The following is a 27,928-nucleotide window of genomic DNA, read 5'->3' as shown; positions in this document are numbered from 1 at the left end:
CCACAGCATTCTGCAGTGATACGCCATCCCATCTGGTTTGGGCTTAGTGGGACTATCATATGTTTTTCAACAGGTCAATGACCCAACACACCTCCAGGCTGTGTAAGGGCTATTTTACCAAGAATGAGAGTGATGAAGTGCTGCATCAGATGACCTGGCCTCCACAATCCCCCGACCTCAACCAAATTGAGATGGTTTGGGATGAGTCGGACGGTAGAGTGAAGGAAAAGCAGCCAACAAGCGCTCAGCATATGTGGGAACTCATTCAAGACTGTTGGAAAAGCATTCCAGATGAAGCTGGTTGAGATAATGCCAAGAGTGTGCAAAGCTGTCATCAAGGGTGGCTATTTGAAGAATCTCAAATATATAATACATTTTGATTAGTTTTTAAAAAAATACTGCATGATTCCATATGTGTTATTTCATAGTTTTGATGTCTTCACAATTATTCTACAATGTAGAAAATAGTTAAAATAAAATAAAAACTTGAATGAGTAGGTGTTCTAAATTTTTTGACCGGTAGTGTAGTTATAGTTAGCTAGCTATATAATACAGATTGTACTTTGTTAGGGTAAGTTACATGTAGCACAAGTCTTTAGCTGGCTATTTGCTAAAATACATAATTCTTTCAGCACTTTGTTGATGGGAAGTCTTCGGTGCCCAAATCCAGCTGCTGCTGCAGGAGGAGATGCATTCATACAATGCAGGCCATCACCCCAAAAAAGGTACTGTAATATGAGATTCAACTAAACCTAGCCTACATTACCAAATGTTGACTGACAGTAAGGAGCACATTTTAATACGTTTATCCTTTTATATGGATGCTTCATACATAACTGACATAACTCTTACATAAGTACACAACTTAGTGCAATCGCAAGTACAAGTGAATTTCATAAATACACTAACGTCTGGGACTTTAGAGTGTTTGATTGTGGAAATGGTCATATCAGGTCCTCTACAAGCCGGACTATAGAATACAATTATATTTGAACTTATTGTACAGGTTGTCTGCGTGGTTGGTCCTTCGTTGGGTGGAAATTTGAGAAGTAAATATCCACAGGAAAGTATAATTAAACCAACTTTTCAAAGTGCTGGTAGTGCGTTCAGAATTCAACATAGGCATGTGCACACAATGTAAATACAAGCACGCATGCTTCAGGTGATAGATATCTCAAATCAAATCAAATTTTATTGGTCACATGCGCCGAATACAACAGGTGCAGACATTACAGTGAAATGCTTACTTACAGCCCTTAACCAACAGTGCATTTATTTTTAACAAAAAAAGTAAAAATAAAACAACAACAAAAAAAGTGTTGAGAAAAAAAAGAGCAGAAGTAAAATAAAATAACAGTAGGGAGGCTATATATACAGGGGGGTACCGTTGCAGAGTCAATGTGCGGGGGCACCGGCTAGTTGAGGTAATATGTACATGTGGGTAGAGTTAAAGTGACTATGCATAAATAATTAACAGAGTAGCAGCAGCGTAAAAAGGATGGGGTGGGGGGCAGTGCAAATAGTCCGGGTAGCCATGATTAGCTGTTCAGGAGTCTTATGGCTTGGGGGTAGAAGCTGTTGAGAAGTCTTTTGGACCTAGACTTGGCACTCCGGTACCGCTTGCCGTCGCGGTAGCAGAGAGAACAGCCTATGACTAGGGTGGCTGGAGTCTTTGACAATTTTGAGGGCCTTCCTCTGACACCGCCTGGTATAGAGGTCCTGGATGGCAGGAAGCTTGGCCCCAGTGATGTACTGGGCCGTACGCACTACCCTCTGTAGTGCCTTGCAGTCGGAGGCCAAGCAGTTGCCATACCAGGCGGTGATGCAACCAGTCAGGATGCTCTCGATGGTGCAGCTGTAGAATTTTTTTGAGGATCTGAGGACCCATGCCAAATCTTTTCAGTCTCCTGAGGGGGAATAGGCTTTGTCGTGCCCTCTTCACGACTGTCTTGGTGTGTTTGGACCATGATAGTTCGTTGGTGATGTGGACACCAAGGAACTTGAAGCTCTCAACCTGTTCCACTACAGCCCCGTCGATGAGAATGGGGGCGTGCTCAGTCCTCTTTTTTTTCCTGTAGTCCACAATCATCTCCTTTGTCTTGGTCACGTTGAGCGAGAGGTTGTTGTCCTGGCACCACACGGCCAGGTCTCTGACCTCCTCCCTATAGGCTGTCTCATCGTTGTCGGTGATCAGGCCTACCACTGTTGTGTCGTCGGCAAACTTCATGATGGTGTTGGAGTCGTGCCTGGCCATGCAGTCATGGGTGAACAGAGAGTACAGGAGGGGACTGAGCACGCACCCTGAGGGGCCCCCATGTTGAGGATCAGTGTGGCAGATGTGTTGTTACCTCTGAATACACTACCAGCGCTTTGAGAAGTTGGTTTAATTATACTTTCCTGGGGATATTCTTTTGAACTTTCAACCCAACGAAGGATCAACAACGCACACAACCAGTAGAGTAAGTTCAAATGTAATTGTATTCTATATTCCGGCTTGTAGAGGACCTCAGAGGACCATTTCCAGAATCAAACACTGAAGTCCCAGAGGTTAGATGATTTACAGATAATTTGATTCAGGAGACCTCTAAAACAATGTAACCTTAACACTGAAAGAATAACTGAATGAATAACACACTACATGTACATTCAGTAACCAGTTTATTAGGTACACCCATCTAGTACCGGGTCTGACACCCTTTGCCTCCAGAACAGCCTGAATTCTTTGGGGCATGGAAACGTTGCTCAATTGGTATCAAGGGAACTAACGTGTGCCAGGAATACATTCCCCACACCATTACACCACCAGCCTGTACCGTTGACACTAATGACACTAGGCAAGATGGGGCCATGGACTCCTGACTCTGACATCAGCATGACGCAACAAGAACTGGGATTTGTCAGACCAGGCAATTCTTTTCCACTCCTCAATTGTCCAGTGTTGGTGATCGTGTGCCCACTGGATCTGCTTCTTCCTGTTTTTAGCTGATAGGAGTGGATCCCGGTGTGGTCGTCTGCTCCAATAGCCCATCCATGACAAGGACCGACGAGTTGTGTGTTCCGAGATGCCGTTCTGCACACCACTGTGTACTGCGCCATTATTTGCCTGTTAGCTTGCAAGATTCTTGCCATTCTCCTTTGACCTCTCACCAACAACCTGTTTTTCACCCACAGGACTGCCGCTGACTGGATGTTTTTTTGTTTGTCGCACCGTTGTCAGTAAACCCTAGACAATGTTGTGCATGAAAATCCCAGGAGGCCGGCCGTTTCTGAGATACTGGAATTGACGATCATACCATGCTCAAAGTAGCTTAGGCCAATCGTTTTCCCCATTGTAATGTTCAATAAAACAGTAACTCGATGCCTGTCTGCCTGCTTTATAAAGCCACAGCCACGTAACTCAGTCTGTAGGAGCGAACAATTTTCGTGAATGGGGTGGTGTACCTAATAAACTGACCACTGAGTGTATATCATCACATGTATCTACAGATTAAGATCTGATCTGCAAGATGCGGCTTCCACTAACACCACAGAGGAGACGGCCACCAAATCACCAGAGGATACCGAAGATGATACCTCAACCAAGGAAACCAGGATCATTGAAATAGGTATGTGCCTCATTTATTGCCACAGATCTTATCTGCGCAGGGCCGGCAGGAAATGCAAAAAAAAAGCTGTCCATAATTTGGTAGCAGTAATCATGATTAGGTTTGAGAGCGTAGGTACCATAAGCTTTTTGACAGAGGGAATGACAACCTGTAAATATTTGTTTGTCTGGTCACTTCATCTTGGGCTCTCCAAAGGTCCAGGGTATGGATTAGCCCAGCCACATAAGAGCAGTAACCTGTGGAGCTAGCATAGAACGGTATGTTTGTTAAAGTCATTTGGTTGTTAACGTTAGCATAACAGCTAGCTACAGCTGATGTTGTACACAGTATAGTATGCACTTGCTTTTTAAATTATTGTGAGACATACCCCGCAGTGCAGGAACATTGTTGCTCAATTTCAGCCCTATCGAATACTAATGTCCATTACTTACATATTCCGATATTCTTTTTGTTTTGTTAGCTAGCGCTAGTCGGCTGTACCTGTACCAAAACTCTGGAGTTTTTCATCCTATAGCTTGTTCTCCATCTTCTTTTTAAATATTGAGCTAACATGTTTTCAGCACTTATTTCCATGACTGATCAAAACTCATTTTCATATGCTCTCTCGTCTACAGTATAGAGAGCAATATGTTTGGAACATCGAATCGCAATCAACATAGAATCGTTTGAATCACAGTACATATCGGCACCTAAGTATCATATCGTGAGGTACCTGACAATAGGCCCTTTTCACGTGACGTCAGACAACTTCCGTTCTGCCGCGATGCAGGTTATGTTTACATCCGGTGTCGCTTAGGAACGCTTAGCTAGTAGCACATCATTATGGAGTTCACCCAGTCCCTTTCACATCTGCCACCAATACGACTTAACGACGTAGAACGACTTGCTGACAAGTGGTCCCTTACTTCAAGATCGAAGCTTGATAAAGGCTACAAGTTCTTCGTTGAAGGTTACCTGTTTGATTATGAAGGTACGTGTTTATCTTTATTTAGCTTAAATTAGCCCTATGCTAGCGAAGGTTATGAGCTGACGAGTTTCTGTTTTGCAGCCTCTTTTTAATATTACTGCTGTTTGTATCGACCGTAAGATAAGAGTCAGTAATGTATTAATGGCTAAGGCTGCGCCCTTTCTCCCAATCACTGTATTGAAACAGTCTCAAGTGTAGTTAACGGTGAGGTGACAGTGAGAGGGCGATGTTACAGGTCCATGAAGAAAAATGAGGAGGCTCATCGGCTTCAGGTTTCTCAGATAAACAGTTCTCTAACATTATGATAAGATAGGTTAAGATAGATAAGTTTTCTTTTTGTTGTGTTTTGCTGCGGTTGCAGATTTAATAAGAATGATTCCACAATGTTCCACTGTGGATCAGTTTGTTTCTCAGTCTGAGCTCTGATTTTGTATCATTAAACTTAATACACAACGAAATTCTAACAAACCGATGTGGGTTGTTGACGGCAATAAAGACTGGGAAAGATTCTGTGATAACTCAAAATGTTCAAATTTTCGATAAGTGTTGGCACTACTTGTCAAAGGTTTCAGAACAGCCAATTTTTCTTAATTAAAAAAAGAAATTGGGTTTTGAAAATTGTGTACAGTAGTTTATAATGAAACGAAAAAATGTTTTGTAAGTACAGCACTAATTGTTATGTCTCTATGAACAGGTTACACTAGACTCTGCAGAGGTTCCTGTGGTACTCAATCACATGTCATGTTCCTGCTCTGCTGGGAAAGCACTATGTAATCACATAGTAGCACTTCTTTTTCAAAGTGCTCACTATGTTACCATGGGCTTTAAGACAGTGCCATTGCCTCTGTCATGCACCAGCGCACTGCAGACCTGGCACCGGCCTAGGACACAGGTCAGACATTATTTGTTACACTGATGCAGAACTTTGCAGTTTGTATTGACTTTTGACAATGTATTGTTCATCATTATTATATCACAGGGAATTGTACCAGAGGCCACCAATGATATGGCGGTGTGTAAACCAGCGGCTAAGAAAAAAACAAGTGTCAGAGCTGGTGTGAAGTGCACACTGTACCGAGCCTATGATGGTGAGTCTGAATGAGCCCCCGCCTGTACTAGAGCACAAAGACTTTAGTGCATTTCTAAAATAATACAAACATAAAAGTGATTATTATTTGTTACTTTTTATATAGACTTTCAGTGGATATTTTTTTATTTGTATTAGAAGCATGTACGAGACTGGATGAGTGTGGTTGTCTTTTTTAGTGAAAAAGATAAGGTGGCATTTAATGAAATCTAAACTTGACATATCTCACTTTCATGCCAGGGCCTATTCCGGATCCTCACGTCATGGCCAGTGCTGAGAAACTGAAAGACATCCGTCCACAACCAGGGATTTGCAAATTGCTGCACGGGCTTGAGGGCCTTAATTTGGTGGACTCTAAATTTGGCCCTGTGCCATTTGGGTCTGTGCTTTCTTACCAGTGCCCTCTAGAATTAAGTAGAGATATTATTAAACACCCTGGTGCCAGTGAGTTTCCTCAGTTGCCTATTGAAGGTTACAACTTTAAATTTCCCATTGATTTTGAGCCCAACTACATACAACAATGTCATTTGGACAGCCTGATTGTGTCAGAGGAGATGTCTGCTGCTATTGAAGCAGAAACAAGAATGCAGTCAGAATGCCAGCTGTGGAGCCAGGTACGCAAACCCCGACTGACAGCCAGCAGATTCCGTGAAATATGCCATGTTCGTGGGGGAGTTGTCTGCCAAGGCTTTGGCAACCCGCATTCTGAGAGGAACTCCTCAGACAGCTGCTATGAGAAGAGGGTTGGATCTGGAACCTGAGATACTGAGGCAATATTCTGATTTTTGTGATGTCTCTCTGAAACAATGCGGGGTCATCATCCACCCTGATTCACCTCACCTTGCAGCCAGCCCGGATGCTAAAGTCTTCTGCCCAACAGAAGCACCACCATTTGGTCTTGCTGAGGTTAAGAGTTGCGATGTTGAAAATGTTACCCAAGTTAAACACCTGATCACAGTTAAAGGCCAGGCCTGCCTTAAGAAGAGCCACAAATACTACTATCAGGTTCAAGGCCAACTCGCCTTAAGCGGACTTCAGTGGTGTGACTTCATTACAGATACCCGCACTGACTTCACAGTTGAGAGAATCTTTAGGGATGAGGAGATTATCCACTCAATGCGACAGAAACTTGATCATTTCTATTATAACATCTACATGGATGTCTTCTTAAGTTATAAAACATAAGGCAGAATTTTATGTGTAAATAGTGTTAAGGTAAATGTGGAAGGTGAACCTTTGACATTTTTTTCTTTAACTGCAAATTAACTTGTCATATACTGTATATCTCCTATGTATTGAAATACAAATTTTGAAAAGGATTGCGATGTTGTAAATGCTCTTACCAAAATCAAAAAGGATTGGAAGCAGTTGCTTGCAAACATATATTTAATAGTTCCATCAGTGCCATGACACATAAGCACATAACATGGTTAATAGTTGGATATTTTTACAATATATCACATTAGGTTCATTAATAGCTATGAAAAAGTTATTACCCTTAACAAAAACATACAGTATAACATTAGATCAATTAAATTACCAACAAAGTTAATTCATATTTACATTTTTTTGTACATACAATACAGTAATATAAAAGTACTTCTATTTACAGCCCATCTAGCTTACTCAGGAAATATACAACTTCCAGTTGACAAAAACATCAGACTGGTTTGTCTCCTTTAATGTCAAGAGGTCCCTGATAGTTCGACATGAGGCAGCAGATGGCCCACAGCTGATTCACTGAACCCACTGTGGAAAGAGGAACAAGCCCATCCCAGATATGGTACTCCTTCACCCTCCGTATGGCCCTCTCGACTAAAATCCTCAGCCGGGCGATGGCCTGGGTCTTAAGAGTGTCCTCCCTGCTGAGCTGAGGAGATTTTTACGGGAAGATACGGGAATTTCTGTTTGTTGTTTGAACAAAATGGTACACTGCAATAGCATCTTCTCGAAGATTGTGCCATGCTTCGGTGTTGGATGGGATACTGTTGCGATACAGACACCGGGAGAAAATAAACAGCTAAATTAACATTCAGCTTTGACCAGGAATCAATATTTATCTAGCTATCATGCACAACAGTATTTGAATAGGTGAGTTACTATACATTCATGAATAAACTAACTGCCTAACAAAGGGTTAGATAGCTAGCTAAGTAAACTTGTTACATTACAGCCAGGCAGCAATGTAACGCTACCTTTTAACGTTATCGGTATCTGGTACTAAGTTGTTGTTAGCTAACGTTAGCCCACTTTTAAGTAACTAAGGCAGTGAACAATTATGAATTAACAATAACGTTAGCAAGTTACAAACCATTGCATATACGTAAACATTATTACTCTTAACTTTACTAATTTAACTTAAACGTACCTCAGAAGAGAAGTCTCAGGTTACGGGCGAACGGAAGTGAAGTTAACCTGCTACGCGGAAAGGCGGAAGTTAGATGACGTCATCGTGAAAAGGGCCTATTCCCAGCCCTAATGCCTACCCAACTAGCAAGCTCCACTGGGCCATTAGCAACCCGCCTCTGCAGAATTCGTAGCCTGAACAGCCGTTAGTGGTCGCTGTTCACCTGTCTGAGAGTCCCACTATCATTTGGAAGGACATTGTACATTGGCTAGCACACTAATATCCCTTTCTCCTTCCCTTCAGATTTTCAGCAGTTCATTGTCTCTGAAGAGGAGCTTTCCCCTGAGCAGCAGCACTGTAAGCAGGAGTGGAGCACCAGTCTGGGACAAGATGACTGGAACATCATACAGATTAAAGAGGAACAGGAGGATTTCAGGATCATCCAGGAGGAGGAAGACTCTGTATTCACTCCTGCCTGGGTGAAAAGTGACTATGATCAGTACCCAACTCAGTCCTCACAAACCCAAAGTGAAGAATACAAAGACAGAATGGCCTCTACTGAACAGATCAAAACAGAACCTAAGGAAGATGATTCCTCAGAGACTCTCAGCCCCTGCGCAAATCAAAGAGGACGCAGACACAGAAAAAGCTTATTTATCACCAGGAAAAAATCACCAGTGCAAAGGAGGATTCACACAGAAGATAAATCTCATCACTGTCAGGATTGTGGCAATCTGAATTTGCACATGAGGATTCACACAAAGGAGAAACCATTTGCTGTAGTGAACGTTTCACTCATATGGGAAAACTGGTTTCTCATAGGCATGATACACTCGGGGACAGAACCGTATCACTGTGATGAATGTGGCAAATGTTTTCCTCAGTGGGTACATCTGGATTCTCATATAAGGACCCACACGGGAGAAATCATATCACTGTCAGGATTGTGACAGTTTTGCTGGAGCATGGAATCTGAAGTGTCATAGGAAGACTCACACAGGAGAGAAACCGCATCACTGTGGTGAATGTGGCAAATGTTTTTCTTAAGTTGGGTATCTGAATTATCACAAGGATCCACACAGGGTAGAACATAATTGGCTGTAATGATTGTGGCAAATGTTTTCACTTTGGCGCGGGTCTGAAAATTCACACAGTGGAGAAATAATATTGCTGCCAGGTCTGTGGAAAATGTTTTGCTCATAGTGGTAATCCGAGTTCTCAGATTAGGATTCACAAAGGGGAGAAGCCTTATCGCTGTCATTATTGTGGCAAATATTTTCGGCATGGCCATAATCTGACTATGCATATGAGGATTCACACTAGGGAAATCATATTGTCGCTTTAGTAACAGATCTTTGAGCACTGGCGGTCACGAGAGTGCATATGAGGATAATCAAATGAGAGAGAAACAGTTTTGCTGTCAGGATTGTTGTAAATGTTTCACTAATTGTTCCAATCTGAATTGGCATATGAGGAGACAGACAGGAGAAACTTCTCCATGACTGTTGCACTTTTTTCACAATTGTCTGTTATTTGACATTGCATATGGAAATTCACAGGATAAATCTTACACGCGTCTTTAAAATGCTTTAGTGCCAGAAGTACATTGAATAGTCAGAGAATACACACTGAGAAAAAAAAACACATACATCAAATGATTGCAACAAAGCAAAGCCTAAGAGGACACGTGGAAAGAATGCACAGAAACATGACTGTGCCCTGTGTGGGGGAAGGGCATCAAACAAGATTGAGGCACATTTTGTAACTTCCACCTGTGAGTGGAGACGACAGTTCTTGGGTGATTAAGATATGACTGGCTGTTTGTAAGACTACCAATATTGTTTATAGTTGAACTTGATTACGTTATCTTGTATAACCTTCAATGTGAACACCGCCAGACTGGGCTCTTATCAAGTGGGCTCTTATCAAAGTTTCTTGAAATCTGTCCTGTATCAATAAACACATTCACATCTCTTCTCCCCCACACTAGCTGTGGTTCATTCTACGATTTACAACAAAGGTATTTGAACGTGTGGTTCTTTTCATAAGGAATATTAAAGAGGGATTAGAACTCATGCCCAACCTAACCTAAACTGTTAGCCATGTTAGGCAAACATGCAAATGTAGAGAAAGAAAGTTAGCTTCTCTGTATTGGTTGTGTGGCTCACTACACACCCATTGTCGGCAAGGACTCCACTTTAGAATATTGAGCAGTTTCATGATGTAAGTAAAACACGGTCGATAAGGAAACTATTGGGTTACCAAATATTACTCTTGTATGACCAGTTATTTTTTGCAAAAAATAGTTGAAACACGATACACAATTGATAGGCAATTTATTTAATCATTCATTACCACACATCATCTTAGTCTACAAGGAGTCATGTTTCCTTCAACGTCAGTGCATTTCACAGGTCAGCAAGACAAATGAGTAATTCAACAACTAAGTCAACACGTGTAACACCATTCAGGGGTCTATGTTACTAAGCTTAGTCTTTCTTCAAAACAGGAAAGAATGCAACAAATACCCCAAAACGATCAATATTTACATACACTTTCTGCTATTGCATCATTCATAGCAGTGACAGGGGAAACAAACAGGGCTGGATTACCGAACGGCACGCAGGGCATGTGCCCCGGGGTCCCCTGACCTGAAGGGGTTGAGGGGCCTCCCCTTGGAGGTCGGGGGCCCCCAGATAGCATAATGTGTAGAATTGCCAGAAAATTAGCTTTAAAATGGCAAAATGTGTAGAATAGCAGTATGAAACTGCAAATTTTTCTCTGGACCATGGCAAAATGTGTTGAAATGCGGTAGTCCGGCCCTGGGAGGTATGCTATACTCTTGGAATGGAAGACCCACACAGGAAGAGATTGCTTAAGGCACCATGACATGGAGAATAGCTTATCAATACAGAGTTAGAATCACATCCCATGCTTCAAACAGGTCTTCTCTCCGCATTCTACCTATCAAAAGGGGGTGGGGAACCTTTCCAGGCTGATATTGACTGCATTGGTGTGGATGAGACTCAACCTCTGCTGTGTATTTCACATACATTTGGGGGGTGAATGAGAATTTGAGAACCGTAGCTTTTGAAAGGAAACATGAGCGAGTAATCTCATTCAAAATCAACAAATGAAGTGAAGGTATTAAGTTATATTCTGCGCTCAAAATCAGGACAGATTGAGATATCCAGGAGATTAACATTCTTAACCAGAAAAATAAGTAAAACATTTGTTTGCATATGAAAACAAATTAATTTGGTTAAAAGCTTTAATAATAAAACATTAACAAATTGTGGAATTCAGACATAGTAAGAGTATAATAATACTTGCAGTAGATTAAAAAAAGACATTACTCATCATGCGTTCCATTTTCCAAAATTCCTCAAGCAAGCAAGGACTGTATCCCTTTGGGACTGCGAAAGGAATGATTGTTACTTTATCATACATCTCATATCAATAAATGCATTCACTTTGGGGGGGGGCTAATCATTAAAATACTATCTGTATCATGCCAAACTAGCCTTGTCAATCATTCTAAACGATGGAATCATCCAAATGGAGATGTCTGTGCAAATCCAAAAGGAGTAATGTCATTCATTTCCTACAGTATGAATTCAGGAACATTGTCCCCATTATAAACTTGTTCAATGTAGTGACAGGTTGTGTGTGTGTGTCTTATCCAAGCTGTGACATGATAATATGTGCAGGGTCATGTTCATTAAGCACCAAACGGGACTGTATGTACTTGTCCAATAACTCATTTTCCGTTGAAATGCGTTTTTAAAACATTCTGTCGCATGCCCTAATGAACATGACCCAAGCCTTGCCAATCATCTCCCAGAGTATGGCTATCCAGTTCACACCGTCGAACGCCAACGGTCGTGTACTTTGAACGATGCATTTAGATTCACAATCTCATGTGCGACGTCACTGTAAAACAAAACTCGCTCTGCTGAATCCTGATTCGTCAACACTTTAAACACAACCCAAAAGAGCGCGTCATCATACGATTGTTAAGGCGGCGTAAATAGAGTACCTTTTATCTGTACAAGAAATGTCCTCATTCAGAGTGGATTATACAAAAAGTGACCATCAGTACAAAAGCCTGTACCTACTACCTTGAGGTGTGAGCTGTACAGCGAGTGTGAGATGAAACTATATAGCCTGTCGTCACGTTATAGGGCTTCCCCAATACTTTTGAATCCGTATGCATGTAAGTGGAGGACGCGCTTTACCTCGACCGTTTAGGAAATAACCCCACACTCGCGCACACACACACAAACCAAAAGAGAGCGTCAGTCTCGTGGCTACACCAGTTCTCGATGGATTCTCACTGACCGGTAGGATTAAGATTTCAAAGCGGGTGTTTTCCACAGTGGTTTGTGATACATCCAGCCTTCGCCCTAGCATAGAGAGAAGACCATAGAAAACATTACCAAAAAAAATATGTACAATCTGTGAGATTAAAATGTCTGACAGAAGAGAATCCATTATTAATATTCATATCAAAATCCATTGATTCCTGAAGAATATAAACTGTAAATGCCTCATGAGATGCGTCCATTATCCTTGCATTTTTCCAGCAAAATTGGGTGTCAAAATGCCTGACCGCTTAACGAAACACAATAATACTAGAACGTTTCCCAAAGAAAATGGGTGTGCTTGCTTCAGCTGTCCAAAAGCATGTCTGACCCAGGCTCCCCAGGTCTTGCTGAAGCAAGCACACTAAATATGAAAAGGGTTTGTCAAGATTATGTTCTACGTACCTCGCTCTCAAAATATCTGGTCCTCCATGGGGTCTCTGTCTCAGTGCGGTGTCTCTCCTCAGTTCTCTGTCTCTCCTCCAGGATCCTCTTGTGCTCCGTGGCCTTCTCAATGTCCTTCTGACGCAGCGACTCAGTCACGTGCTGCCACAGGCGCCTAAAACACAGTTATCTAGTGTATCATGTCTATTACTGAGACAATGCACAATATAGTCAACAATACAGAGGTGTAACAGCACCAGAATTAACTAAACATTATTTTCATCTACAGTCCTTATTTATGCCACAACCTCACCGGAAAGCATAGAAAATACATCGGAGCATATTCATATTTCAACTTTTTTGTCTAACCTCGATTCGGTTGGTACTTGCTTGTCGTTGGGGCGCACCCGCTTCTTAGTGACGGGCAGCTTGGTGACGTCCACCATGCGCGTGTCGCCGTTCTGGTAGCTGAACTCGAGCACGCCGTTCCACTCGCCCTGCACGCGGCACACCACAACGTTGGTAGCGTTGTGCTTTACCTCCGCCGTCACTCTGCGTGAGGCGCCAGGAGAACAGGACACATGGTCAACGATATCAACCAATCACAGCCTCTCCACGCAAACTATGCAAAACAATTTGAGGTCACTTCAATCCAAAGAGTTGTGGCTTTTATAAATTATTCAAATACTTGTTTATTAACTACATTTCAATGAATCTTTCTTTAGCCAGGATAATCCACTCCTCAACAGCCCCGGTTTTCCAGGGAGTCATAGGATCCATAAAAATCATTTTTAAATCTAAAAACAACATGGAAATAACTATATGATGTAACCGCACAGGGACATAAACCTAACCAAAAGCCAATGCAACAATTTAATGACAGCATTAGAAATTCCTCTGCAGGTGTGTGTGTGCGCTCTGTGAGGGGCACTCACTTGTGCAGTTTGCCGCCGTAGAAGGGCTTGGTCTGGAAGGTGATGACTGCGGAGTATCCCGACTTGGTGCAGTTCACATTGACCTTTCCCCCCAGCTCCACCCAGGGCACGGTAAGGATGGAGCGGGCGTAGGCACAGGGCAGCGTGAACGTGTACTCCTCGTCATGCTCCAGCAGGTATAGACAGCCTACACACACAGATTACAATATGGTTTATACTTTATATTGTTAGCATTAGACAGATGCATCTTACAGACCACTTTTAGCAGGAGGTTTGAAGTCGAAAGACTCAACAATAAGTACTTCCTGTCAGTAACTAGTATGGAAGAAATGTCCACTCTCCCTTTGACATTGGTCTGAAGGAAGTAGGCCTAATCCCTAGCCGAGTCTCTCGATTTCAAACCGCTCTGGCGCTAGCATGCACCGTGTCACACAGATGGTGCAATAAATCGATACCCTGTCTCTGGCCGGCCTTACCTTCCCCGATCATGGACACCCCGATGGACATGCCCATGAACTTGCTCTTGGTCCACACGTGGGTGTTGACGCACATCCGCCTCTCGGGGCACTCGGCGTAGAAGCCCGACACGGGCGGGTGGTGGGACACCTGCTCAGCCACGAAGCGCAACTCGTAACTGCCGTCCTCCTCCTCGGTCGTGGGGCTTCCCTGGGGAGGAGAGGGGGGTGAGGGGGCATCCTTAGCAGGTTCCCCTGACCTGGGCACCCTCCAGGAGCAGTGGAAGCTCTCGCCGATTATGGGGTTGTAGGGCTTCTTGGCGATGGCGCCCTTGCGGCCCTCGTGGAAGGAGGTGAGGTAGTACTCGACGAAGCGCACCATGCGCTCCTCGGGCCCTTGGCCGTCTGTGATGGACACGAACAGGTCCGGGTGGGACATGAAGTCGGCGTACATCTCTAGTAAGGAGCGCTTTTCCAGGATGAAGGTGGGTAGCACCACCTGAGGAGACAGAACTATTTATGATCTTTATTGAAGCAGGTGGGTTATTGAGAACCATTCAATAACCTAGTGTGTGGTCGATAATGACATGTAGCTATGAGGTAAACATCATTCAAAACAAAGCTTGAATTGCAATTTGAGGTTATTGAGAACACATTCTCTTTTCATGAATTGATTAACTGACCAACTACCATCCGACACCCATCTGGCTTTGAGCCTACACTTGCAGACTGCTGCTAACCATGGGAAACTGAAATTAGAGCTGGGACGACAATGGAAAATGATCGACACCGACCATACCGATCACTTATTGCAGCCGTTTTGTAGCCTATACTAGAGAAATGTGAAGTTTGAAATTAAATAAGTTTGCTAATATGGGTGATTGTTAATGGGACAATTGATGGCTAAAACCATCAAACTAGTAGTATTAGTTTAAAGGATAATACATATAAAAGACTGGTGCACATTAACTTTAAAACGTATCGTTCTATTTATTGTTATCGCATCAATTAAGGCAATTTATCGCAATATGGATTTCAGTCCATATCACCCAGCTCTACTATGAAGTCAACAAGAAAAGCAAAACGATAGGCATTTCTTAACTCCAGTACGCAGTCCTTTACATTAGCCAATCAGAGGAAGGAAAACAAGACACCACTATGGTCTGTCTATCTGGGCCTTGGTCCAGCCCGATGTATGTTTCAGGCTGTGTCCAGGCCACGGCCGGGGGGGGAACTCGACCTACCCGCGTGAGGTCCATGCCCAGCTTGAGCTGCGAGAGCAGGTGTAGGATGACACTGCGCTCCTCCTCCACCGCCCCCAGTTCCTCCTCCTTTTCCGTGAACGCGTCCTCCACCTCGTCCTCTCCGTCAATCTCCTCCTGGCAGGAGATACAATATTTACTTTGAGAACAACAAAAGTTGTGGCTTGCATCTTGAAAAACTGTCAAACTGAAGCACCTACAACAAAAAGCCATGAAATAAAAAGGCCTTTATTTAGTTATATTTATTTGACCATCCTCCCCATCTGACCATGGACACATTGTTAGACAAATTGATCATTGGAAACGTTGCTATTTATTTAATCATTAAATTAAAAAAAGTACTGAAGTCAAATTGTCCTGTCCAAAGAGATACGCCTATATCACTTTTCAAATACTTTATTTTCATGTCGCCCTTTCCAGCACAGCTCCAGTAACTATGCTGGATGCGTAACCAGGCCAGGGCCTTTATTCAGAAAGTCTTAGGAGTATGAGTAGTGATTTAGAATCTGTTTTGCCTTATAGTCCTATTCATTATGATCTAAATGGATTCTCCTAGATCAGCACTCCTGCTCAGAGATTGATACAGTTTGGCTGTGAAAAGCCCTTTTGGGACTATTAATGTTCTGTGTCCTTACCCCAGAGAAACTGCAGGGCTCCGTGGCACTCAGCTCCAGGAGGCTGCCCTCCAGCGGCCCTCCCTCTCCCCCGGTGCTGAAGCTGTCCAAGGGCCCGCCGTTCTTCAGGATGTCCGGCAGCTTGGGCTCCAGCCACTCAATGGTAGGTCCTGTAACACGCGACACAGCGGCAGCCACCGCGGTCTTTAGCTCAGAGGTACTCATGCTAGGCTACGCTACGAGACCCCTTGAGACTACCAGACTACCCAACCAAAACAATGAGGTTGTAGCCAGCAACCATTCAAAAAAAGACCCAGGCTGGCTGGATGGGGTGGCTGGCTGGCGTATTCCCCTGACAGTTCTCCAAGACCACAGGATGGAGACGTTAACCCGATCCCCGTTGAGTATCGAGATACGTTTTATGCCGCGCCAACAGGAAATGTCCGCACCGCCTGATTGGTGGGTTAGCATTAGCGCCACATAGGGTATTTCTATGGGTGTTTGGGTGGGAGGCGAGGCCCATTCAAATTAGCACGGCCCACACAATCCTTGACACCTTTTCCTGATTGGCTCATCCCCGGGTTCCGTCCTGTTTGTGGGCCTAATGAAATATGGATGCCAGGTAACAAGATCTCTTACGATCTCCTACGTCAAACCGGTAACTTGTGACGGCTTTTCCCCATTTCCCCTATTGCACAATGTCTGGTTGGCTCTGTCAAAAGAAATGGCTGAGATAGTAGCAGCCATACATTTTTGGTAAGGTCTCTTGGCTGTCAGTATGGTGCTGTGTGATCAAAAAGGAAGAAAGGTGGTTAATTGGGAGAGCTGTTATTACTCAGTTACCCAATGAGAGATCTGGTTACCACCCTAGACAGCCGATAAGAATAAGTACCGCTCCCTCATCAATTATGGAAAATAATTCCACCGTCGGCTTTCGGAGTACATCTGGACTGGGCGGGTCTACATGTGCAGTTCCATGATTTGTGAGGTAGAATTGTGCAAGCACATGATGTGTGTCTAGTACATGTCGCAGACAACTAAACATGACTAAAGTCATTCTTGGAAACAAAACACTTTAATCCATGTAGACTTCCATGGCTAACTTTGAGAAATGGGTCAAAGAGAAGGTAACTTAACAGTTTCTACCTTGCTCTCTTCAGTGTTAAATTAAACATCATCTAGAAGGCAAATCTGAGAAAGCCTGGCAATAGAGATCTACCCACTGAGAAAACGAACAGTGCATGCACACAGATCCCCTTCTTTTCATTGGAGTTCATAAATGAACACTCATTACTAGTACCAGTAAGGACCTACTCCCCCTCCGACCCCAGCGGTCACCCTCACCTCCCAGAGAGCTCCCCTGGCGGGCCACCTGCTGTAGCTGCAGGATGTGCAGGCAGTCGTTGAGGCAGTTCATGGTGGCCATGGAGGTGGCCTTGAGCATAAGCAGGTCCTGGTCCAGTGGGGAGAGGGGACCCGTGGCCGGGGGCAGGCCCTCGATGATATGGATCAGGTCTCGGTGCTGGCCCTGGGCCTGGGTCATCATCTGGGAGGAAGAAGAGCGGAAGGAACCGGAGGAGTAAGTTGATACATTTACATTTTAGTCATTTAGCGGACGCTCTCATCCAGAGCGACTTACAGTTAAGTGAGTGCATACATTTTCATACTGGCCCTCCGTGGGAAACGAACCCACAACCCTGGCGTTGCAAGCGGCATGCTCTACCAACTGAGCTACAGGGGTCCCATGATACCGATGTAAAATGTGCTTGCTATATCCGTCATTAGATTAAAACAAAGAAGTCCCTGTAACCTAGTCCTAGATGGATGAAAGGTCTTCATAAAATGACACGAAACAAAAAAAGCTGGGTAAGAAGGGTAAAAAGACTAAGAAGAGAATACCCTCTAAGACAAAATACATTTCAAATAAGGCAGAAGATATATTATTCTCTCTACCACCGGTCATTCCAGTCGAGACGCAAAGTTATTACAAAAACACGTAAGATGAAAATAAATCAAAACACTGAGGAAAAGAAACAACACTAAGCTTTGCTAAACCCCACTTCTATTTTGGTTCACGAGGAAATGGCTACCGTCCCCATCCCCAGCCTACCTCTCTGGCGTCGAGCAGATGGTCTGGCAGCAGGGACCTCTTGGAGGAGTACAGCGAGGAGCCCTTGTGGAGCTGAGTCATGCTGAAGGAGGAGGCGGCGTTCTGGTTCTGGAGCTGGCTGGGCCTTCGCTGGGACAGGGGCGAGCTGGCGCTCCCCTGAGACGCCATGGAGTAACTGCGAGACTTGGGCGGAGGGTTACTCTGGACAAAGACAAGATGGTCAACAAATGTGTCATACAGTGCATCTCATCTGCGATAGTATCTTGGGAAAAATTCTCTTTTCATCATTGGAGCTTGTGGGATGTATGTAAAGTTGCCCCTAGACACTGATATTGGGTCAGTTTAACATTTCCTCTACTAATGGTTACAGCATAGAGATAGAGGACTCATCTTTGTATCTGTACCATTCTAGTGTCTGTGACAGCATGGGCAGCGACAATGAGGCTTAGTCCATTTCCTCCTTCTTCTTCATTGGCTGATTGCTCCCAACTTATAGGAATCCCCACCCAGTTGACTACTTTAAAATGGTGGAAGCCCTAAATGGACATTTCCATGTTAAAACGAGTTATATCAATGATGAGTCTGCTATCTCTATGAGTTAGAGTTAGGATTGTGGGAGGGGAAGAGGATCCTTGATCTGTACCTAGGGGAATTTTAACCTATGGAGCCATCTTGTTTATGACTATTTGTGTGACCTTATGGTGTCATGTCAATGTGCTCTGTAAATGTTGATTGTCTTCAACTCAAGTGCTCAAGATGCAAGACGAATTAAGGCCAATGTGAACTGTACTGAATCGAGTCATTATGGTTACGCCACAATTTATCCAAGAATAGTTTGCATCGTGCTTGTGGTTTGTCACATTCTGTCTTCTCAGTATTTCAATAGAAAGTGTACATCTGTTAAGAAGGAAATCCCACCGAGTAATGCTGACTCACTGACTTCAGCCAGGAAAGGAAGGTCAAACTTTAGAAAAATAAGGAAGTGTCACATACCCCAGTTTGTCTGCTATGATGCAGGCAGGGGTGTCTTTCGTGTGTTACAATACTACACTCAAAGGCTGGCATCTAGGATGGTCTTGGCTCATAACTAAGCTAAATGAATAGTAGCTAGAGTTCCCATCAACGTGTTATCATTATCAAGCACAAACACTACTACATCTAATCTAAATACAAGACATCCCCTCTGCACTTCTGTTATTAAGCTCATGTTACAGGCAACCATGGACACGATCAATGGGATTGCATAACAAAACGAGCTAGCAGAGTGTCTGGATCAAGGGAAAACATTGTGAGTGAGAGAGAGTTAGAGAAAGAGCGTGTGATGTCGAGTGCGTGTGCCTGTCTGCGTGTGCATGCAACTGTGTGTCTGCACGCAAGTGTCTGCGAAAGTGGGTGAGTGTCAGACGAAAAGCCCTTGCCCTTACCTTCCCCATGGCCTCAGTATGGTGCTGCGTGCAGATCTGCAGCCGGCTCACCCAGTGCTGTCGCTCTTTGGCGTCCGTGGCTGGGAGACACAACAGGGTCACATTCATTAGTGCATACTGTTGCAAAATGTTTTGCAACTGAAAATTCAAACGAGAATTTCCTATTGGGTATGTTCAGTTAGTGCATCCCTGTTTCAGTCAGTTTTCTTTCGTTTGGTGCCTGAACCGAGTGAGCTCATTACTGTGCAGCCGAGTGAATCTCTCTCTGCATGGATCAATAACGACAACATTATCCCTCTCCGACCGAGGATAATGAGAAAACCTCCATTATCACGTATTGATTTGCATGTTTTACCAGCTTTCTCCCATTCCTGAAGTCTTGGTACAACAGTCTGACAGTGACTATGTGTATCTTGCCTGTCCAACAACTGACTGATGCATTGAGGATATAATAACATTGTGCTGAAATGCAAACCATACATGTCCAGACTACTCAAACAGCATGACACTCTTGTATGAGTTGTTGAAGCGGTTTTGATTGGTGAGTGTGAGAGACACACAATAGTGTGTGTGTTTTACCTCTGAGCTTGTATTGTTCCCCACTGATGGCATTGACCGTGAAGGTGTGAGAGTCCTCGTCGCTGGGGGATATGACCGCCCCTGCCAAGGGGAGCGTCCCGCGAGGTTTCTGGGGCCTGGACTGCTCATTGACAAAGTACTCCAACAACCCCGCCTCATTGTTGAGGACAAAGAACCTGCATGAAGGGCAGAACGTTCAATCAAAACATTGACATTTACATTTGAGGAGAAAAATAGGGTTAGGTGCCTTGCTCAAGGGCATAGACAGATTTTTCACCTAGTCGGCTCGGGGATTCGAACCAGTGACCTTTTGGTTACTGGCCCAACGCCCTTGACCTCAAGATGCTTGTTGACAAAGCATTGAATCAATTCAATAGTATGTTTAGTTGATTTGATCATACTGTAAATACTTTTGCTAAATGCACATAGCACCGTTCAATGTTATTCAACCAGGGCTGCCCACTCACCTATATTGCCATCCTGTTACCAAATTGGTGTATTTCATCAGGTAACCATCAATATTTTCCATGTGGTCACTGAATAGAGCAGAGATTGAGAAAATGATTGACAGTTAGCAAAAAAAACTAGTTATGCTACAATAACAGCAGTGGGTTGGCAAAATTCAACTCCAGATGAACCTCTGATTCCTCTGGTTAGCCTGTTAACTAACTAATAGCTAAGTCAGTAAGCTCAGCTAGAAAAGCTAGAAACCATAGCTGGCTAGCCAGCAAACATTTGACCAAAGGCTTGCTAGTTACCAACTGAAGATGTGTGGTGCACTGCCTACTAGCCAAACAAATCACTGCAGCAAACTTAGCTAACTAGGTTAGCCAAATATGGCTAAGCCACATAATTAGCCTAGCTAGCTAGACAGTCAGCATACCTGTACTGCCAGCCTTTCGAACTCCCTCTTCCAGAACTACCAGGCGTCCCTTTCTGGAGAAAGACATCCAGTTTCCCTTCACTGTCCGAGATTCGTATTGCCGTGGCGGTTTCCCCTTGCATAGTCACAGCCAACGTTATAGCTAGCTAACAAGCTACAAACCTTGCCAGAAACGTTAGCTAGCTAACTAGCTTGACAGCTAGCAAAACAGCAATCTCTAGACCTGATTTGCTAACTTGAAGGCCTTGCTCACAGACGGATTTCTTCTGTGCATGGCTTAACAAAACACATAGCTATCGTTCATGAAAATCTATCTAAACGACTGATGAAGTAATCCATCACAGTATATTATTATAAAAACAGTGGCGTGTTAGTTCGGTGTTTACATGATCCAAATCGCTTCTAACAGGCTTCACGATGACGCGACACGTTACTGGAATCATGTGATTCCACTCCATGAAAGGACTTCCGCATTGGCAAAAAAATAAATAAGGAAAATTGTAGGCTACAAAGTTTATCGAAATATGTTGCCTTTGTAGCAATAGAACACATCTTCAAATATATCCTGGCACATACCCAATCGAGCTACCGCCGGTATATATTCCAGTCATTTTGCATGACAAACAGTGAGAATTGTGTGTCTCACCCGAGCTCTGCAAATCGAGAAAATTATAGGACTTTCTCCAAGCATAAATGTCTGTCCATACTTGTCATGACAGGTTCGTCGTGGTTGCACACCCAGAAGAACCCTAACCTGTACAAACTTCTCTCTTCTTTTATATACAGGTAAAAAGGGTGGAGTGCTAAAAACAATGTGCTGCCCACACGACTAGGGCGTATAAGGAAGTTATGGACATGGATATAAACACGGCATTTTACTGATCTGTTAACACTTAAAGGAATCGTGCCTGCTACTCCACCTTAACAATGCCTGCTAAGAAAGTGTGCATCGTTGGATCTGGAAACTGGTATATTTATGGGCTTTCTCTATTTGCATGTGCCTGCATTCGACAACATTGTATCATCATGAATTCCACTGATTGATTCATAATGTAGCCAACTACAAAGTGCTGCTATTTGGCTAAATTGACAACTTGCATGTAGTTTCACAGAATATCAAATATAGAAGTTTGATCTACATTCATTGAATGTAGGATCTACATTCATTGAATGTAGGCTGGTTATGGTATCCCCATAATTAGCATATTGTTCATTTTGCGAGTGTGATTTTGAAAATATGAATGGCGTTATTCCATTGCCCTCCTATCTAAATCGCTGTTTTCATAATTTCCTAGGGGCTCTGCGATAGCCAAAATCGTCGGCCACAATGCAAAGGGATCCAACAGGTTTGACCCCATTGTCAACATGTGGGTGTTTGAAGAGATGATCGATGGCAAAAAGTTAACAGAAATCATCAACACAGAGCATGAGAACGTCAAATACCTACCGGGTCACAAGCTTCCCAAAAATGTGGTTAGTATTGTGTTTTGTTTAATATGGGATTCTTGCCTCAAAATTAAAAATCATTGAGTTGTGCAATAATTCTGGAGTTATCTCCGGACATGTTTTTATGATTGTAAAAGGATACACACAGATAAGATGAGTGAAGTTTGACCTATACAGAGCTAACAACGTGTCTGGTTTGTTCTCAAGAACCCAAAGCATTAACAAGGCATTCTGCCTTATCCCAAGGGTTCTCAGCTATAAGCACCGTTTACCGGTGGGCCCATGTGAACTACAATCCCATCGCTTTGTTTTAACATTTAGAAACGTCAATAATCATCGCTTGCAATGAGGTTTTTGAAACATGGAATTATCTTTCATATCACCGAGAAATAATCTTTCAAATAAAAAGATACACTTACTGTATCATGTTTGCACAGATCCATATGGCTGTGTGCCTCCAGATGACAAACTACACTTCCTTCCCAGTTATGCTTAGACACAGGTGTTCGAGCAGGCTAGATAGCTAATTACACACAGGTGTTCAAGCATGCTAGATAGCTAATTAGCACAGGTGGTCTTCTCTGCCTTCCATCAGTCTTCCTTAATAAAGCGCTGTAACATGGAGATATGGCCATGTGGGAACACTAACCTTATAAAATAGTGCTGGGGTAAGAAATCTGTACAGTTACATATCAGGATATAATTTTTGACAATATATCATGTAGTTTATATATATTTTTTACCCCCTTTTTCTCCCAAATTTCTATCTTGTCTCATTGCTGCAACTCCCCAACGGGCTCGGGAGGCGAAGGTCAAGTCATGCGTCCTCCGAAACATGACCCGTCAAACCGCGCTTCTTAACACCCGCCCGCTTAACCCGGAAGCCAGCCGCACCAATGTGTCGGAGGAAACACTGTTCAACTGATGACAGAGGTCAGCCTGCAGGCGCCCGGCCCGGCACAAGGAGTCGCTAGAGCGCGATCAGCCAAGTAAAGCCCCCCCCCCCCCGGCCAAACCCTCCCCAAACCCGGATGACGCTGGGCCAATTGTGCGCCGCCCTATCTGCTCAGCCATTATTATGAGCAGTCCTCCCTTCAGCAGCCTCCACTGCTTGTAATGTAGATTAATGATAAATGCTACTACACAGTAACATCCATCATGAATAGTACAATGTATCATGCTATCTTTTTCCGCTCCAATTTACCAGGTTGCTGTTCCAGAAATCACAGAAGCGGTGAAAGGGGCCAGCATACTGATCTTTGTCATTCCACATCAGTTCATTGGGAGGCTCTGTGATCAGATGAAACCTCATATTACACAGGGAACCATTGGAATATCCCTCATCAAAGTAATGTCATTTACCTATTTTTCACACCAGCTCTCTCTTCGAAAAATCATTGCTAAAATCTATACAATTTATGTCGGACTTTGCTCTGGCTTCATATCGGGCTTCTTATCACTCAGGGAAAGTCTCAGCTGTATGAACTTATCATCATGGCTATGATTTTACACTCATTATGTAACAGTAGCCTAGTCAAAAAAAATGTAGCCACCCAAATGCTGGTAACTAGGGTTATATGTTACAAAATGAGTGATTGAAGGCAGCCTAAGATCTCTTTTCTGCCCTGGTCCTTATTCAGGGCATCGATGAAGGCCCAGAGGGCTTGAAGCTCATCTCTGACATCATCCGCGAGAAACTGGAAATCGAGGTTAGCGTCCTGATGGGGGCCAACATTGCCAACGAAGTGGCTGATGAGAAGTTCTGTGAGACCACAATTGGTAAGACATTTTTATATAATATCTAGAATATTGCTGTAATGTTTTCTGTCCTCACTTGGGTTGCAACTCCCACTGATGCAGTTATGTTTATCTTGACTTTCTATCACTACCTGAACAGGAGCTAAGAACGAAGCAAACGGACACATCTTTAAAGAGCTGCTGCAGACTCCCAACTTCAGGATCACCGTGGTGCAGGAGAGTGACACAGTAGAACTCTGTGGGGCTCTCAAGGTACAATTTACAATTCAGTTCAAAGAGAACAACTTTTGCTACATATAGCTACAACGTGAATGTAACTTACACAGAAGGCCTATGTTTCGTTCCACTGTTTTATTTGCTCACATTGTAAATAAATATTTTTCTAAACCATTAATCATATTGCTAAAAAAAAAAAGTAGAAGACTGCACATACCACTGGTTCCTTTCCCACTCTCTCCTTCCCAGAACATTGTAGCGGTGGGCGCTGGGTTCTGTGACGGTCTGGGCTTTGGGGACAACACCAAGGCTGCGGTGATCCGGCTGGGGCTGATGGAGATGATTGCCTTCACCAAGCTGTTCTGTAAGGGCCAGGTGTCCTCCGTGACATTCCTGGAGAGCTGTGGGGTCGCCGACCTGATCACCACCTGCTACGGGGGACGCAACCGCAAGGTGGCTGAGGCCTTCGCCAAGACATCCAAGGTGAGATATCTAGACAACTACGACTCAGAGATGTGACTGTGCTGTGACCAGTACAACTTTCACCTGTTTTGTCAGATTGATAACAGTTAAGATATTAATATCCAACACTTCAAGAAACTCATGGTATGTTTGTGTGTGTGTGCGTATACATGCTTTAAGTAAAGTAAGTAACTATGTTGCATACCTTTCCAGTCTATTGAAGAGCTAGAGGCTGAGATGCTCAATGGCCAGAAGCTGCAAGGCCCACAAACCTCCGCTGAGGTGTTCAAAATTCTAAAGAAGAGAGACATGATTAGCAAGTGAGTACAACTCTTTCACCTTAAAGTGAGACTCTGCGATATTATTTTTCTTGCTCTCACACAGTCACACAGAGGATCTGCGCATGTGCACGGGCCCGCTTCACGCTGCTACAACATGATGTAGTCCCCTGTAGCTCAGTTGGTAGAGCATGGCGCTTGCAACGCCAGGGTTGTGGGTACGTTTCCCACGGGGGGCCAGTATGAAAATGTATGCACTCACTAACTGCAAGTTGCTCTGGATAAGAGCGTCTGCTAAATGACTAAAATGTAAATGTAATGATGGCTATGGGATCAAAAGAGTGAAGAAGTTTAGCCTCATGCTTCAACACTCTTGCGGAAATTGCCCCGATATTTCTGTTTACTTCGTGTATCGCTGAGCCTACCTTTTTAATGCATTTAATGACTTGCAAATGTTCCTCCAATGTTCGTTTACTCATTCACTACATTAATTTAAGCAAATTAGCTTCAAATATTAACTGAAGCTCTCCTCAACAAATGGTGATTGCTGCTAATGGAACCACGTCTTGCTGCATTGAGATTTAGTGCAATTTTTTTGTCTTGTAGGTTTCCGTTGTTTGCCTCTGTGTATCAGATCTGCTTTGAGGGCAAAGCTGTGCAGGAGTTTATCACATGTCTGCAGAACCACCCTGAACACATGTGATCACTCTGTAACCTGAAGCCACGGAACCTGCAGCTCCTCCAATGGTGTAGAGTGAAGTCGCCCCTAGATGCTGATCTTGGGTCAGTTTTCCAGTCCCCCACTTATAGTTAAAGTTGGGACTGGGGGAGGGGAAGCTGATCGTAGATCTGTACCTATAGGGAAACTTCACCCCAGAGTCACTTCCAATAGCACCATCATACCATCAGAGGGGCAGCAGTGCTGCATAAATATTCATTCATAATACTGTAACTACATAAAAATGTAACTGTAACCACTAAATATTCCTTATCATTTGATACTAAGTCTGAAGAACCACTCTACTTAACGTGCTTTGTCGCATATTCATATGTTTTGTGTTTTGATTGTGTATAAGCTTATCAACTAAAGCACTTGACAAATGCTTAGTAATTGTTGCTGATTAAAAAATGTTTTCTATTAATTTTGAATTTTTACAATTTGTTGAACAAATATTCTCAAAACAATACTTTTGATTGAAAAATAAATTTTTGTGTTTCTTTTGTTTCACTTCATTTTGGCACGCTTCTTACTTTTAACATTGAAAGCCTTTCAGAGGGTAACCGAGAACAATAGACTTGACATTGTTAAGATGAGAGAGCAATAACAAATACGTTTATTTGATTTGATTGTCTAATATTGTCCTGTTGTCCATGCAAGAAAATGAAATAACATATTTAATATATTTTAATGAGATGTTCCCCTGATGAAAGAAGGATTGCTTACGTTTAACTGTTTAATCAGCTTTACATAACAATTACATTGTATCTAAAGTTCTTGCCTTCACTTCAAAGATGGAGGCCTACTTATCCTAGAGAACACAGATGTAAATGTATTACAGATATTCCACAAACCCATTCCCTGGAGTCTTCTGTGACACAACCATATCAGACCCAGGATTAAAGAACAATTGTGGCCCTTGTCTCTCCATCTCTTCTGGCTATATCACAGTGAGAAGAACAGAGGCTTAGTGGGATAGCGCACAATCAGCTAGGCGTTTGAATGTCCCATCAGATCAGAGGGACCTTGATGCTTCCATCCATCCCTCCACACTGTAGCCACGACTGTGTCCAGCCACGGTTCACTCTTTCCTGGGTAACCCGACGAGGAGGAGGCCTCTCTTCAGGTTGACAGCTCCACAGACAGGCTGCCCCGGATCCCACACATCTCAGGACATCAAAGGGCACAACGGAAGGCAGGGGGCCACGGAGATGGCAGAGGCCCAGGTTGAGGCACCCTGTCCGCCCCAGTTTCCCGTGGGACATGGGGCCCCAGGAGAGGACCTGTGTCGGGGCTTCCCGCAGGTTAGGCTCCCCCTCACCTCCCTTCACTTCCAGCTGAACTGTCATCAGTGTTTTGATGTGAGACAGTGTGAGCCTTGTGGAGGTTGAGACCTTGATCCTCTGTCACAAAGTGAAGAGGTGCTTCTTCAGTCCTGGGCTTGAAAGAGCAGCTTAATCACCTTGGTAACTGCACGTAGGCCAACTAGTCCCTACACAACACTGTCCTGTTGTGATAGAGAGTCTTGGACTCAGGAGGAGAAAGTTAGCAAAAGAGAGCAGAGTGTGAGGTCTCGGTCCAGATAGTTCATGGTTGAGATATCACGGAGTCTGCATGCTGCTGACACAAATACATCTACTTATCCAATTATAGCAGTACAAGTTGACCGTGTGACTGACTGGGGCTCAAACCCGGCTCTTGCTGGGTGACACGACTGTGTTAGCCCGCTGAGCTAAGGCATTAGCTTGAGGAACTAACGCAAGTTGTCAAGTCTCAGGCAACGTTACTCATTTAACCAGGTTCTTAACCAACTCTCTTACAGCATCAACAAATCCAAGGCTATCATTACAGTACATGAGGATTAATTCAACACTATGCAATGTTGAGTTACAACAAATAGTGTTCTGCTGTGATTTACTGCATGTAATGAGGTGGGGGTGAGTTATTCACAGTTGGTTGATCACACCTGTGTCTCACATGGATGGTTCTGTCAGTTCCTCCTCCAAACATATCTCCCAGGCCCTGCAGGCTCTG

General features: G+C 43.6%; 2 protein-coding genes across 4 annotated transcripts; one reads left to right on the top strand and one right to left on the bottom strand.

The window, feature by feature from the left end:
* Positions 1 to 11,443: 11,443 nt before the first annotated feature.
* On the bottom strand, positions 11,444 to 23,188 carry LOC121537651 (oxysterol-binding protein-related protein 11). 3 transcript variants are annotated; one of them, XM_041845229.2, is made up of 13 exons: positions 22,882 to 23,188; positions 20,601 to 20,669; positions 20,134 to 20,309; positions 19,555 to 19,634; positions 18,131 to 18,331; positions 17,365 to 17,566; positions 16,042 to 16,190; positions 15,389 to 15,523; positions 14,166 to 14,643; positions 13,690 to 13,876; positions 13,124 to 13,306; positions 12,776 to 12,929; positions 11,444 to 12,412 (listed from the first exon to the last, which is right to left on the bottom strand). In XM_041845229.2, exons 1-13 carry the CDS (start codon positions 22,887 to 22,889, stop codon positions 12,356 to 12,358), a joined length of 2,079 nt encoding a protein of 692 aa, XP_041701163.1. In that variant the 5' UTR covers positions 22,890 to 23,188; the 3' UTR covers positions 11,444 to 12,355. The 3 variants fall into 3 exon arrangements, with proteins under 3 accessions (XP_041701163.1, XP_041701164.1, XP_041701162.1); XM_041845230.2 differs by lacking the exon at positions 22,882 to 23,188 and adding an exon at positions 21,663 to 21,796; XM_041845228.2 differs by lacking the exon at positions 22,882 to 23,188 and adding an exon at positions 21,017 to 21,426.
* On the top strand, positions 21,503 to 26,394 carry LOC121537652 (glycerol-3-phosphate dehydrogenase [NAD(+)], cytoplasmic). Its single transcript, XM_041845231.2, has 9 exons — positions 21,503 to 21,610; positions 21,803 to 21,984; positions 22,312 to 22,489; positions 23,670 to 23,810; positions 24,103 to 24,241; positions 24,360 to 24,472; positions 24,686 to 24,919; positions 25,112 to 25,218; positions 25,783 to 26,394. The coding sequence occupies exons 2-9, from the start codon at positions 21,944 to 21,946 to the stop codon at positions 25,877 to 25,879; spliced, it is 1,050 nt and encodes a 349-aa protein (XP_041701165.1). The 5' UTR covers positions 21,503 to 21,610; positions 21,803 to 21,943; the 3' UTR covers positions 25,880 to 26,394.
* Positions 26,395 to 27,928: the final 1,534 nt, after the last annotated feature.

The sequence above is a fragment of the Coregonus clupeaformis genome, unplaced genomic scaffold (assembly GCF_020615455.1).
Source record: "Coregonus clupeaformis isolate EN_2021a unplaced genomic scaffold, ASM2061545v1 scaf0464, whole genome shotgun sequence".
NCBI lineage: Eukaryota > Metazoa > Chordata > Actinopteri > Salmoniformes > Salmonidae > Coregonus > Coregonus clupeaformis.
The sequence above is the reverse complement of the archived record's forward strand: the minus strand, read 5'-3'. Positions and strand labels throughout refer to the sequence as shown.

What these genes read in the sequence shown, in the direction of transcription:
- LOC121537651 (XM_041845228.2), bottom strand. Translation starts at nt 21,138, where the DNA reads ATGCAAGGGGAAACCGCCACGGCAATACGAATCTCGGACAGTGAAGGG. An exon ending in TCGAAAGGCTGGCAGTACAG is followed by an intron (nt 20,670 to 21,016) that starts GTATGCTGACTG and finishes TGCTCTATTCAG; the next exon opens with TGACCACATGGAAAATATTG. An exon ending in GTAACAGGATGGCAATATAG is followed by an intron (nt 20,310 to 20,600) that starts GTGAGTGGGCAG and finishes CCCTTCATGCAG; the next exon opens with GTTCTTTGTCCTCAACAATG.
- LOC121537652 (XM_041845231.2), top strand. Translation starts at nt 21,944, where the DNA reads ATGCCTGCTAAGAAAGTGTGCATCGTTGGATCTGGAAACTG. An exon ending in TTGGAATATCCCTCATCAAA is followed by an intron (nt 23,811 to 24,102) that starts GTAATGTCATTT and finishes GTCCTTATTCAG; the next exon opens with GGCATCGATGAAGGCCCAGA. An exon ending in CCTTCGCCAAGACATCCAAG is followed by an intron (nt 24,920 to 25,111) that starts GTGAGATATCTA and finishes ATACCTTTCCAG; the next exon opens with TCTATTGAAGAGCTAGAGGC.